This window comes from Poecilia formosa, unplaced genomic scaffold (assembly GCF_000485575.1).
Source record: "Poecilia formosa unplaced genomic scaffold, Poecilia_formosa-5.1.2 Scaffold184, whole genome shotgun sequence".
NCBI classification, from domain to species: Eukaryota; Metazoa; Chordata; class Actinopteri; order Cyprinodontiformes; family Poeciliidae; genus Poecilia; species Poecilia formosa.
The window spans coordinates 49,612-63,825 of record NW_006800123.1 but is presented as its reverse complement, the minus strand read 5'-3'; the positions used below and the strand labels follow the sequence as shown (position 1 = coordinate 63,825).

At 38.8% G+C, this 14,214-nt stretch overlaps 1 protein-coding gene across 18 annotated transcripts in view; it reads left to right on the top strand.

Moving 5' to 3' along the window:
* Positions 1-14,214, top strand: part of scrib (scribble planar cell polarity protein) — a 73,290-nt gene that overhangs the window by 33,955 nt on the left and 25,121 nt on the right. For 17 of the 18 annotated variants that reach the window (XM_016678504.1, XM_016678503.1, XM_016678513.1 and 14 more), the window contains exons 11-22: positions 340-506; positions 650-777; positions 1,326-1,451; positions 1,552-1,737; positions 2,303-2,671; positions 4,698-4,760; positions 7,414-7,503; positions 7,591-7,668; positions 7,747-8,064; positions 9,367-9,447; positions 12,868-13,110; positions 13,370-13,480. In XM_016678504.1, the coding sequence (XP_016533990.1) occupies positions 340-506; positions 650-777; positions 1,326-1,451; positions 1,552-1,737; positions 2,303-2,671; positions 4,698-4,760; positions 7,414-7,503; positions 7,591-7,668; positions 7,747-8,064; positions 9,367-9,447; positions 12,868-13,110; positions 13,370-13,480 (1,960 nt within the window). The remainder of the gene's footprint in view (positions 1-339; positions 507-649; positions 778-1,325; positions 1,452-1,551; positions 1,738-2,302; positions 2,672-4,697; positions 4,761-7,413; positions 7,504-7,590; positions 7,669-7,746; positions 8,065-9,366; positions 9,448-12,867; positions 13,111-13,369; positions 13,481-14,214) is intronic. The other variant, XM_016678505.1, reaches the window with a different exon arrangement.

Sequence of the window (14,214 nt, the reverse complement as noted above, 5' to 3'; positions counted from 1 at the left end):
ATTGCTCTCATTTAAATTCATCATGCCATTCACAAATCTATACCTCCATAAATCTTTCTCTCTGTGATCCATTTGAGCAAACAACCAATAGTCTGCCTAATGAATGATTACACTGTTGTGTTGTTTTTTTCAGCTCGACCTCTACTATAATTAAATTCTTTGTAAACTTGATGTTTACACTTGAGACACAGATCTACACTTGGCTCTGACATTTAGGGTTTATTCACGTTTATTCACAGCATCAAATGATATAATTCCTTTAGATGAGGTTTTTGTCTATGTTCTCATTCTGGAGGAAAATGTTCTGTTTGACCTTATTCCATCTCTACCTTTGTCCAGATTACAAAACTTGCCTTTCGCCTTGACAAACCTCAACCTTAAGGCCATGTGGCTCACGGAGAACCAGTCGCAGCCGATGCTCAAGTTCCAGACCGAAGACGACGAGCGGACAGGAGAGAAAGTGTTAACCTGCTACTTACTCCCCCAGCAGCCGTCGCCAAGCCTCGGTGAGCCTTATGGTCTTGTATTTCTGCGATAAAGTGACTCGAATAACGTTTTATGTTCCACTAACAAACTTTGATTATTCAGTGTTGAATTGAAGGCAGATTTGGGTGGTATAAGTTGAGTAAGTGCGCTCGGTGTCCCACAGAGAACCTGCTGCAGAACAGCGTGGACGACAGCTGGACGGACAGCAACCTGAACAGAGTGTCCGTCATTCAGTTCCAGGAGGAGACCAAAGCTGAGGAAGAGGAAGATGAAGCTGCAGCAGAGCGCAAGGTAAAAAAAAAAAACGCTACGCCGTCATCTTTGAGCTGAAATAGTTCTTATTCCTACGTATCCATCGTCGGCTCTGATCATTTTGGATGGAAAAGAACCAATCAGAGATTTTGTGTCTTAACGCTGATGTTCTCTCAAAAGTCTAAACTACCTATACTAATTTTATTATGTCCCAATTTCTCTTTGGAAACTATAATTACTATCGTTCAAAATATTTTTCCACTTACCTGATTAGCTGAATATTTAACTGTCAGTATTTAAGGATAAAATCTCCAGTTTATTGGACAAAGTCATTTTAAAATCGTGTCCTAGAATTGTGTGACAGAGTATGCATAGGCTTTTATCGTTTATTGTGATAAATTTCTTATCATAAAAACAATAAATTCTAGTCCTGGATGTTTAAAGCCCCCCAAAACTTCTCCACTGTTTGTTCAGAGTATCCATAAATTTTAAATTATGATTAGATGCAGTTACTTTAGTGACACAAATCTCACGTCTTTATGTGACTGGTGTTTCTCTAGAGCAGGATTTGCTTCTTTCTTCCTCAGGGCCTCCAGCGCAGAGCCACCCCTCATCCCAGTGAGCTGAAGGTGATGAAGAAGGGGATAGAGGACAGGAGGAATGAGCCTTACACAACCAGAACCGATGGAGAAGACGAGTCACTTGACCCACAGGTAATAAAAATATGTAAAGTAAAGATGTTGCGCAGTAAAAATCCTGTAAAACTTTCAGGTATTTTTAGCAACAATTCATCAACGATTTCACTGTTTTTAGGTGAAGCGACTGAGTGACGTTTCAAATCAGAGCCATGACTCCCAGGTGTCCAACAGCACGCTGTCGGCCACATCCCACGAGGAGAGACACAACCTGGTGGCTCCCTCCCAGCGAGGGGAGCTGGTGAACAACCAGTCCCCCCAGGAGGACGACGACCTGGACGAGATGGAGGTGGAGTACATCGAGGTAAAAACCGCTTCATTAAAATAAAACTAGAACCATGGTCAGAAGTTTGAAAACAATTTTTGTTTTTCTTACACCTTGTACCAGCGTTAGATCTTTGATGTTTCAATAAAAGTAACTGATTTTGTGGTGCAGAAATATCTGCAAGGAATTTTGAGGGACATACTTTGCTAAAATAGTGACTGTGTAAATGTCCCCCAAACTCCTCAAGATCACAATCCTCTCGTTGCTGAAGCTATCCTTTATGTGGGTGTGCCTCTTTTTCCTTCCACTTAACTTTCCATGAACAAACTTGGAGACGGTACACTTTGAATGTCAAGCTTTTTTAGCTACAACATTTTGTGGCTTACGCTCCTTTTGGATGGGATCAGCGACTGTCTGCAGATCAACCGTCAAATAACAATACTCCTAATCTCTAATATTACATTCTTAGAAATGGAATGCTGAGTTTACATCTGCTGTAATCTATAAAATTAAACCTAAACGCTTATCGATGCGATCGATAGACTTGACACAAATTACCACATTAAAATTTGAAGTTTATGAAAAAATCTCCTTCTTCCTACAGCCAACCGTGCACTTTGCAGAAGAACCGATTATCCGGGGCGGAGATGAGGACGACGAAGACGACGGAGAGAACGGCGAGAGGAGCGACGAAGATGACGACAGGCCGGTGATCCCCCCGGAGAAGCAGCGGCTGATCAGAAAGGACACGCCGCATTACAAGAAGCACTTCAAAATCAACAAGCTGCCCAAACCCGAGGCCGTGGCCGCGCTGCTGCAGGGCTTCAGTCCCGACCGGCTCAACTCCCCGACACGGGCTGCAGAGGACGAGCCCGAGGAAGAGGAGGATCAGATCGTAGGCACCCCTCAGCTCCATCACAGAATGGAAGAGCTGGACGACATCCGGCACCAGGGCAACTCCAGCCAAGTAAAGGTAAAACCGATTCGGCTCTGGTAGGATTCGGCACATTTAGTCACTCTGTTCAGACCTGAACCGCACCGCACACACGTTTGAGATTAAAAATAACCTCACCTGAGAAATAAGATGCATATTAACTTTAATTCTGTGAATAAAATCAGCTTCTCCTGCAGAGCACTGACTCAGATGAAGACTAAACTTCTCACCATTACAAACCATCTGCTGATTTCCACACGCTGCTTTTGTAACATTTCACCCCAATGCTTAGAAATTATGCTAGTGAAGTCTGATCAGGTGCTGCTTATTGTAATTAAACTTTGTAGCATTTGGGGAGACTTGATGACTTGTATTGATTTATGATGAAATCCTGTTTAACACGACAATCATCTCACCAAATCTGTTCTGTGTGTGTTTTCAATGAGTGTGGTTCTGTTTGTGTGGCTGAACTCGGACCAGCCAGAACATCTACTGGCAGAGCTGGAATGTGAGATCCAACGAGCCTGGTTTCCGAATTATCTTAGACTTTTTGTAAATTATGGGACAGATTGGTGCCGATTTCCTAATCCGAAAAATAATTTAAATCTCAAACTAGCTGCGTTTCCATTGATCATATATTTTCACGAATTGGAAGAAAAATTAGCTCAATAGAAGCACGTCAATTTTGAAAAAAGTTAAGTTTTTCTGTTAAAAAAACTTGAGTTAGGGGGAACATTTAGTCAAATTATTCACGTATGATTTTTAATTGCTTTTCTTATTTAATGGAAATGCTATAATTGGAAATTTTGTTTCCGACATTAGCTGAATATTGACTTTCTGATTGACGTCTTTAAATGTTGCTACTAACTTACATTATGTTCTCCCCTCATGATAATATCTATTTTATGAAGTGTACCAATTCTTCCTGCAGCAAAACAGCCCCACAACATGATGGTGCCACCTCTATGTTTCACAGTTAGGATGGTACAAGTATCCCCATTTTTCCTCCAAACGTAACACTGGTTGTTATGGCCAGACAGTTCAGCTTTAGTTCCATATCTCCAAAAATGAAGATCTTTGTCCCTGTGTGTATTTGGGAACTACAATCTGGCTTTTCATATTTCTTTTGAAGTAAAGGCTTCTTCCTCGCTGTACTGAACACGCTTCACTTTGGATAATAAAACTGTCTGTTTTCACAAGACTTCCTGATATTTCAGCAGATTTCTTTTAACTTTCCCATCATCTCAGACAGCAAACCAAGGTGTGGCCTTAAAATACATCCACAGATGTTCCGCCAATAAACTCAAAAGTCTCTGACATCATCATCTGGACTTTTCCTTATTGTTTAAGGAAATGGTAATAATTTCTGATTTTGGAGACATTTATAAATATCTGACATTATTCCTCTCATGCTTGAGGCATTTAGCAAATAGAAATAATTTTGGTAATTCTAACTGACCTAAAACAAGAAAGGTTTCAGACAAGGAGAAAAAAATAAACCACATGTGTATTTTATTTATGTAAACTTCTGGTTTCAGTGTAACTATACAATCGGTGTCTGTTACATCCACTTTCCTGGTTTTAACTTCCAGTTATCATGTGTTTGACAGCCAGATCTAAAAATGAAATGGTGGCAACTAATGCAGCAAATTCAGTTTTTTAGCACTTCATAAATTAAAGATCAAATATATTTTGTCCCTCTTTTAAATCCAAACCCTGTAGATAAGATGAAGCTTTCTAGTAAGGCAGTTCTTTGTTAGAGTTAGTAGGTTCTTCTTCTGGTTCGGGAGCTTTTGCTTTCTTGTTTTTGCTCTCGCTGCACACTGGTTGTTTGTGTTTTGTTTTGCACTCTGGCTCAGCTCCTTGGTCTTGTCTTTCCACCTCTGCCTGTATTTGCTTTTGGTGGCTGGGGAGCGAATGAGGGATCACTTCTGCTTCAAGGCAGGCAGACAGTGATGTGTGACGTTAATGGGAGAGCGTGTACCGTGTGGGTGTGGGAATGAGTGGATATTTTAATTTTGGCCTGACTAATCCGCATGCTTCTCGCTGGTTCCTGTCCTAACAGGGGGTGTCATTTGATCAAGTCAATAATCTGCTGATTGAACCTGCTCGAATTGAGGAGGAAGAGGTCTGTACCTACTCTTTCCCACCCAGTGTGCCTATCCGTGCATCACCCACCCACCCAGGCTAACACAGGTTTAGGAAGTGGAGAAAACAGTCACACAAATCAAATTAATCTGAGCCAATCACAAAGAAAACTAACAGATCCGTTACTGGAGTGCCTGTGTGGCAGAACCCGAAATTAGGACTGGAACATTATTGCTAAATATTGATGGATAAGATGAAAGGCATCCACTTTGACACCAGTTAAGAAAACATTATAATCAACTCTTCTGATGATTGGACAAAAAAAATCACATTCTGCAGATTTCTCCTTTAACCACTTAAGCTTATGTTATGCAATATGAAAAGTGCATTTAAAAATTCCTACAAAGAAATCACATAATGTTCTTTTAATGTACGCTTGATCGTTTGTAGCAAAGGATGCATCGCCAGTTAAAAAATACTTTCAACATTAGCATATGAAAAGCTCAGCCCTTTCTGTTTGGATTATCCAATTAATAACCAAGTAGCAAAAAGTGCTTAATAGGAGATTTTTATTTTATTTATAGAAATTGAACTGGGTGAAGCTAAAACTATACCAATGTGGAAAAGAACATATTTACAGTCAAACTGTTTTTTTTTTATTTTGTTTTGTTTTTCTTTTTATCTTAAATGCCAAAAATTGGATTTTTTGTACAATTTTAACTGAATGTGTTGTTTTTTAATCTCTTTTTAGACTCTATATTTTAAGGTAGCGATGAATCAATTGGTGAATTAACTGTTTCAACAATTAATCATGATTAATCCAATTATTTCAGCCCTAATCATTTGAGCTTATGAACTCTTTATCCTGTCTCATGAAGCAGGTTGTTAAGTTACCAAAGCTATTTTGTGATGGTATATAATTATATTTTAAGCATGTATCATTTTCCTGAAAAGTTTTGACAGATATTGACTCTGGCACTGTAACTCCAGAGAACTAAATCTTGGGCAGGTCAGGGCTGTGCTGTTAAATGTTTCTTTTCATACTGAATGTTGTTCTGCCATCTAAAATGTTGCCAATGCTTCCATTTCTTTCTTTGATGGTGCAAATCTGTCAAGCATCAGGTTCTGGCACACTGCTCTCCTCTCCCTCTGCTGCTTTGCTCCATGTTTTTCCATTTATGTAGATTATTTGTAGAGCAGAATGTTTTTGTTTTTTTCTTAATAGAAAAACATCTTCAGGTTAACCAGAATAATCGGTTTGCATGGATGAATCCCTTACCGTTACTTTAAGTGTAGCTGAATAAACGTTTGAATATCAAACTGGATTTTGTATTAGATGTGAGAAAGAGCATGTTTGCTCCACTGTCTTTTCTATAAGTTTTCATCTACTCTCCTTGCATGACTGAAACTAAAATATTAAGCTGCTTGTGTAAAGATTGCATAAGAAGAACACTTAGTGCATCTTAAGATAACCTACAAACATGAAGCACATTTTGTGAAACACAAAGTCCTGTCATGTATATGATGAATGCATGTTCTTCGTGATGTGTCCTGATTGTGTATAAATAGCTGTATTGCAATGAAGGCTGTAAAACTTACAGAATGCAACCCATTGTGGATTAAGTTACTTTTTGTTGTGGCGAATTGAGCTACTTTGTTTATTTTCCATTTTTATTCACCGTCTTGAACTGAAAGTTCATTGTTCTCCACACAGTATGGAAATTCTCCCAATAGTCATAGTAATATTGGGAAAATCAATCAGATAAGTTAAACTCCTCTGCCTACTCCAAGCATTTGGCTTATCAGAGTGAGCGAATCTTCATAAGCGTAGACAGAGCACCTGCATAGTTTAGTTAGATCATTTTTAAGTGGGATTTTTTGTTTTTTGTTTTTTTACATATTCAAAAAACCTTTTACTTTAGCTACACTATCAGATGTGAAGGTGTTTGTGAACCAGTATTTGCTACAAGTATCTTTGTATGCCATGGAAAGGCAAGTCAGATATTCTATAGCAGTGTTTGCACATCCTTAAAAAAACTTAAATTCATTTAAAAAAATGTAAGTTGGCCTTAAATACGCTAATTATGGGTCTTAAATTTTGTTCAGACTTGCTTAAAACGGCAGCAACTCAAAACACTTGTTCATTATTCAGTCATGTATATCTGGAAAGAAGAACATTTAGTGCATTAATTTTGAGGTTAAACAGTGTAAAAAATTAAAAACCAAAAGCAGTTTCCACATGCAGGACTCTTCACTCTTCTTGCTGTTACTTGGTGTTTCCTTATTGACTTTTTCAATTCATTTTTCTGCATGACCTACATAGAGAACACACACCCTGTGTGTCGTCTCCCTTTTCTAACTTTGACCACTGAGCACACGTGTGCGTCTAACACATTATTTTATTAAAGGATAGTCTCAAAATTCAAAAGATATTTAAATAAAATAATTTTCCTTCGCACTATGGCTAGCAAACTTGAATAAATTTTTTATTGAATCTTTTAAGGACAGCTACATGCATGACCGACACTACCTGCTGGTAATCTGGGGGAGGGAATTCAGTGTCTAAACTGGAATAAAGATTTTCTACAAATTCTTAACCATTTTTACCTGTACAAAAAGAACCTCATTTTTTTTCTTTGAGATTCATTCCCATTGTTTCTGACTTTTTTTTTTTTTTTTTGATCAACTTGCAGCACTCACTGACTATCGTTCGACAGTCTGGTGGGCTTGGTATCAGCATTGCTGGGGGAAAAGGATCTACGCCTTACAAGGGAGATGACGAGGTGAAAAACCCACAAGATTGGGATAGCAGAGGTAAAATGCAAGCTGTAGATATTAAATATTCTGTTGGATTGTTTTTTCTTTTTAAGGGAATCTTCATCTCCAGAGTATCTGAGGAAGGTCCTGCAGCAAGAGCAGGAGTGAAAGTGGGAGACAAGCTTCTAGAGGTAAAAATTAGTTTGGCACGAATAGATAAAAAAAAAAGTTTCTGTTGAGGCGTTTCAAAAGTTTTACCCGTTTCTCAGGTGAACGGAGTAGACCTCCATGAAGCGGAGCATCACACTGCAGTCGAGGCTCTCCGCAGCTCCGGGGCAACGGTTTCCATGACGGTACTGCGCGAACGCATGGTGGAGCCCGAGAACGCCATCACCACCACGCCGCTGAGGCCCGAGGATGACTACTTCCCACGGGAGAGGCGGAGCAGCGGCCTCGCCTTCAATCTGGAGAGCAGTCCTAGCGGACCGCGGCAGAGGTTCTCCACCTGCCTGATCCGGAACGACAAAGGCCTCGGGTTCAGCATCGCTGGGGGAAAAGGCTCCACACCGTACCGCACAGGAGACACTGTAAGAAACACCTAAACACACCAGGGCTGGAACAATTAACCAGATTAATTAATTATTGAAACAATTGTCAACCAATTTAGTAATCAACTAATCATTAATTGGTGTATATGAACTCTAAAATATGTCATTTTTAAGCTAAATTCAGCTAAACTTTACTAAAGAAATATATATTTTGTAATTTAGAGAAAAAAATCTTTTTTCTCTAAACCTCTTCAAGTGAAATATTAATTGGTTAATTGAAAAAATAGCTAACGGATCAGCTCTAAACTGTATTGATATTAAATCAAGCAGAAAGGACTTAAGTATCTATTTAGCTGCTATATTGTTTTTACATATTGTTTTACATATTATTAATATTGTGCAAAATAAGCTTAAGTAGTTTCATGAAAAATCTGCAGAATGTGCTTTTTCTAAGCTACGATTAAGTAATAATAATTAGCTACATCCTTGTAATACACTGTCAACACTGAAGAATCATTGTTTGTTAAAATCAAACATGACAAATAAAGTGGAAAATGGTTGAAAACCCCCGGTTGGTTTACTTCCAGGTCAGAAACTATACTAAGACACAACCAGTCGTTCCATAACTAAAGAGCGGGAATCGTTTGGGAAGGCGCTCTAACAGGAACTGTCACAGTGAGCGATATCCATCTTCTCTGTGCCTATCATTGCCGCGGTCACAGAGATATGAATAGCCAGCCCTGAAACTCGAGCGGTTCACTGTAATTAGACGTGGTGAGGTCTAGACTCGGACCAGCGTGGCTCTGCAGCTCAGGAAGCACAGAGAGAAAAAGGAAAGGACTCATAAACGTGTGATTGTAGGCAGATTGAACTGTAAGTGTTGGCTGTTTTTCAAAGTTTTGTTTCTTAATGAGTGCTGCGGCGTGTTTTATGGTTGGTTGATCGCTGGTTTTGGTGCAGCAATGTTTGCTCCTGCAGGTGCTTTAGCTAGTAGCTCAAAATGATGTCTGAAGACATGATGAAGGAATGTTTTACTTTCATTAGAGTGCAAAATATTAGGGTTTTCGTCTAGTCATGATTGGATTTTATAAAACTATTTCAATGTTCCTATTTCAATCAACCAGAAAGTAAGGTAACAGAGTTATTTCAACATTTTAGCCTTTTGCACCAAACATTTTACTTCCAAAGTTCTCCAGTTCTATCGTTAATAAGGCTCAGAAACTAACAGAACATGACTAGTATATTGTTTCAAAATGGTTCAAAGAGGTTCCTGAAACAAATTTTAGCAAAAGTGACAAAAAGAGAAGATTTAAAATTTGTCACTGTCTGTCCGGTTTTCAGGGAATCTACATTTCCAGGATTGCTGAGGGTGGAGCAGCACACAGAGACAGCACACTGCGAGTCGGCGACAGGGTGATCTCTGTGAGTAACATCGCTTTACTGTAAAACATGCTGTTTATTTTGTGCCACAAACGTACAATATCTAGTTCAAAATCTATGTTTTATGGTTAAACCTTAAACTCCAAAAATTAATCTTGGCACCTTTCCTTTACAAGTATATTCAACTAAGATTTATACTTAACTGTAGGGGTGATGACACACTGTGTGTAACTCCATTCTGCTATTCTAAAGCGTAGACAAAATGTTACTCTAGTGATTGGTCAGGTTAGTGAGTGTGTTTCCAAGAGAAAGTAGGTCCTGAGATTTCCAGCGTTTCAAATATAGCATGCTCTCTCATGGAGAGGGAAAGCTTAAATGGATAAAAACTTCACATATGGTGTAGCATTCATGCCAAAAACCCGTATTAACAGAGAGTGCTTGGCTCTGATCACAGGTATTTCCATTTATTTGCGAGCTGGAGGTGGACGAATCGATCCAAAATATCAATATTAATGATACCAAGTTGGTATTAATATTACCGTGGTGATAGTTTAGTGTAATTTCTCAGCTCTACTTCACAAAAGATTGTGTTTTGATCTGCTCAAAACACAATATATAATTATTTCACTTTATTTTGGAAAAATACACAAACGGTTTTCTATTTTCACCATTTATCATGTTAACATGTTATAAAAGTATAAAAACTTTGTTCTGAGTTGGAACATAAATAATTAAATGGTCAGAAGTTTAATGATATCAAACTTTAATAAAAAATATAAGTATTGGCAACACTGGCCTTGTGTTTACCTAGTATTGATTATATACCAATGCAGAATCGCACACGTCTGTTGTGAGCAGTAAAATTCCCTCTTGGTTTTTAGTGAACATGTTTGTCAGTTCGGCTTCTAACTTTTTGAAACAAAAGTTACAAATGTTTTAAATTCTTGTTTCCGTCTATGCTCAGTTTTGAGGTTTTCAGGCCTGAGCTCGGGTCTTGTCACATTAAAGTCCAAATCTTTTGGCCACAGTTAATAATCTGAATATTTTGTAACAATTATGAAAGCCCAAAGTTTCAGAGCAGCTTCTTGGGAAGAGGCGACTGCAGAAACCATCACATCGATGGTTTACACAGCTCAGGGTGTCCTGCATGAATTTTCTTTGAACATTTGTTTCCTGTAATCAGTTGACATTGTTGTTTCTGCTGCCAATGAATGCAACACTGCTCTTTTCAGAGGTTTTTCCTTCAAGCCTTGGATGCGTTTTGCTTTCTCTCTGGTGGTTTCTCCCCTCTTCCTCCTCTGTTTTTGTCTCTCACCTGTAATCATATGCCACCCCTCTGCATGCTCACTAACTCTGAGCGAGTCTCCTTGCCTGCTTGGTGGTGGGTGTGGTGTTGGGCGGCGTTGCTCTGCTGCTGAGGTAGACGGGTGTCGCGTCATGGCAGCAGCAGAGCGTTTCAGCCCTGCGGTAAGAGCTGTTACTGTCGGGTCAGTGCTGACCTCTGCTGGTCAGGATGGAGCAGTGCGCGGTTTGTAATACCAGGCTGTAAAACATAGGCAGTACCTTTAAAGATGATTCACTCTCTTGGATGGTTTACCTTCTTTATTGCTTTTACAAATCAATCGTGAGAAAAATAACGTGACTTTTTTGACAAAAAACAAACAAGAAAAACTTTAAATGTTGAAGTAAAAACTGGTTTCTGCAAAGTAACTTGCTTATTTATTTCAAACACATTTATAATTCAAATTCCATGATATTTAAATAACTTTGAAAAGGAGATAAGCATATACTTATTTGATCCTGCTCTCATTCCTTTGTATGTCTTATTTTAATCATTATTCTGTATTTAAAGTAAAACATAAAAACAGAACAAAGTGATAACATACCCAAGACATTTCTTTCAAACAAACATCCCCCAAAAAACAAACACAAAAATTGTATCATTCAGATGTGCAAGCCTGTGTTTGCTCCCAAAAGGTGAATCCATTAAATGCAGATTTTTAAGGGAGTGGATACTTATGCAATCACTTATTTAATGTTGCATATTTTATGACGATAATTGTCATTATTTTGAAGAAATAAAAGGTTTTAGTCCTTTATCTTTTGTCAAAAAAAGCATGATTTTGTTGATAAAAAGTAATAAAAAGGGGGTAAATACTTTTTATAGAGACTGAATGTAGTAGTTTAGTTGCCTTTCTTGACTTAAAAGCTAGGGCTGTGTAATAATATCAATATTGTAATATATATCGATATTTTCTTTCTTAGAAAAAAATTGATATTCATCCGCAAGTATCGTAACATCCAACTGTCACCTTGCTCACTCACTGCTTGCTTCGCCAGGAGAGTGATTAGGTCATCAGGCTTAGAGTGATTCCTTCAGATGTTAAGTGTCGAGGTTAAAAAGGTATCAAACTATTCAGAGCAGGGTACTTGGTGCACTTTATTTACTTTACAAATGCATGTAAGCTACAGTTTGTACTGTTTCAATTAAAAGAAACATGTTTTCTCGCCATTTCTTTGATTCATTTTGTCCGGCTGTCGACTTTAAGTCTGTGTCCATGTCCAACCAGAGCCAGGTATTTAATCAATTTTCAGTTAAATTAATTCAATCCAACTCTATAACATCACAAAATGTCACAAAAATCACTCTGTCCCTCTAAAATCTTTCAGAAAATCGCAAAAGTGTATTGAATTGTATTGTTTGTTGAATATCGCAATATATATAGTATCGTGGGCAGAATATCGTGTATTGTATCGCGAGATTATTGTATCACTACAGCCCTATTAAAAGCAAACATTTTGGAGAGAACTCTGTCCTCCGCTTGTGCTTTAAGTGAAGAAAGGCAAGAATGAATCTTAAAGTGATCAGAATAAAAGATGACATCATAAACTTTTGAGAAGTTTCTGGATTTTGAAACAAGGTGCCGCTTCTCTGCCAGCAGCATCCCTCTGTTGAATCCCTCTGTTATCCTGCTGCCCTGTTGGCTTTTCTTCAAATAAATTAGCATGGAGCATTTGCCAGAATTCTACGTTTAAAAGATAAGTGTGACAGTGCAAAAGTATTCATACCACTTGAGCTTTTTCACATATTGTCACATTAAATGTCAAAAACAAACTCAAAGTAGGACGTAATTGAAGAATCGTGCAATTCTGTTGGATAATTCAGTTTTTTTAAATTCGTCTTTGCAAAAATATTTCAGTCATGACTTTTTTTTCCGGTATCATTTTGTCTTTATTCAGCTAATATTTGATATATTTTCCCTTTGAAGCTTTGAGGGGTTTGAACACTTTTGCAAAGTTTTTACATCCTCGCTTACAATGACAGATGATAACATGCAGAATCCAGTGGCAGCTTGATGTTTCCGGTTTGGTTTGTGGTCAATTTTCATCCTGTTGGTCGTAAATGGGGAGAATCCTGGTGGGCTCACACCTCCTCCATGGTTGGTTTCACTGTCGATCCAGATCAATGGTGTAGACATGACAGAGGCCAGGCATGACCAGGCAGTAGCGCTCCTTACCGGCACCTCCCCCACCATCGCGCTGCTGGTGGAGCGAGACCTGAACGCACCGGGGGGCTCTCCGGGTCAGAACCGGGCGCGGGCCCACTCCCCTCCGCCCCCAGAACCCTCCGCCTCTCCAGACCAAGACGAGGAAGGCCTTCAGGGGAACCACATGGGGAAGCTGGAGGACGAGTATCCCATTGAGGTGAGACGACTCCTTATTCTCATCTTGTTGGTCAAGTTTTTCTAGATGTTTTAGTGAAATGCTGCAGAAACCTCATTGATGCTTCGTTTTCCCCGCTTCATCCCTAATGCCGTTCAGCTGCAGAGAAGATGGTGCATGGTATGAAGGCTGGCTGTGATGAGAGGAGTGTGCTTTATGCTTCTAGCCTGCTGAGATGTTGTGTGTGCAGTGCAAAACAGACTTTAGGTTTATTGATTCTTTTGTCAAATTCACACAACAGGAGGTGACCCTGGTGAAGTCAGGCGGCCCTCTTGGACTGAGCATTGTTGGAGGCAGTGACCATGCCAGCCACCCGTTCGGCATCAATGAACCTGGAGTCTTCATCTCAAAGGTGCTAAAACTTTTTATTTATTTAAAGGGGACATATTGTGCAAAATTCACATTTTATATGTTTTTTTTGTTTGGTTGTTTATTTGTTTTTTACTGTGTCTTAACTGCTTCTAAAAACAGCTCAAGTGTTTAAAAAAAAAAACAAACAAAAAAAAAACATGCAGCCTGTCTTTAGCTATAATATAAATGAGCCATTTCAAAAACCTTACAAATGCCGTGTGCCGTTACCTAGCAACCCCAGCGGAGTCCTTGCACGTTTGGTCAGCTAGTTTTTCTCCGTACAATGGCTCCTGGAAACGACTAATGTTTTGTAGTTGACTTGCCATCCAGAAACCACTGGCTTCATTTTTGTTGACTGTGCAGGAGGCTCTACTTCTGCTTTTCAAAGATGTACAGGTGTATAATTGCACATGAGTTTGCAGCCGTTTTCATATGTGGGTGTAAGCGTTGAGTCAGGGGGAGCGGTCCTAAAATGGCTCATTCTGAAAGGAGCTCAAAATAGTTAGAACTGAGCAGAATAAAATCTCATTATCTAAGAATGGTTATGGGCAAAATGAAAATGTTTTGCATAGCTAGCCTATCCTAAGCATTTACCTTCAAAATTGTTATATTTTTGTTTGCTTTGTTCCTGCCTAAATAGAATACTATGACAAGACATTAGCAGCAGTAGTAAATGATATATGACAGTGAGTTGAAGCATCTTCTTTAGTTAATTTGTGTTGTTTTTAGTTTGGT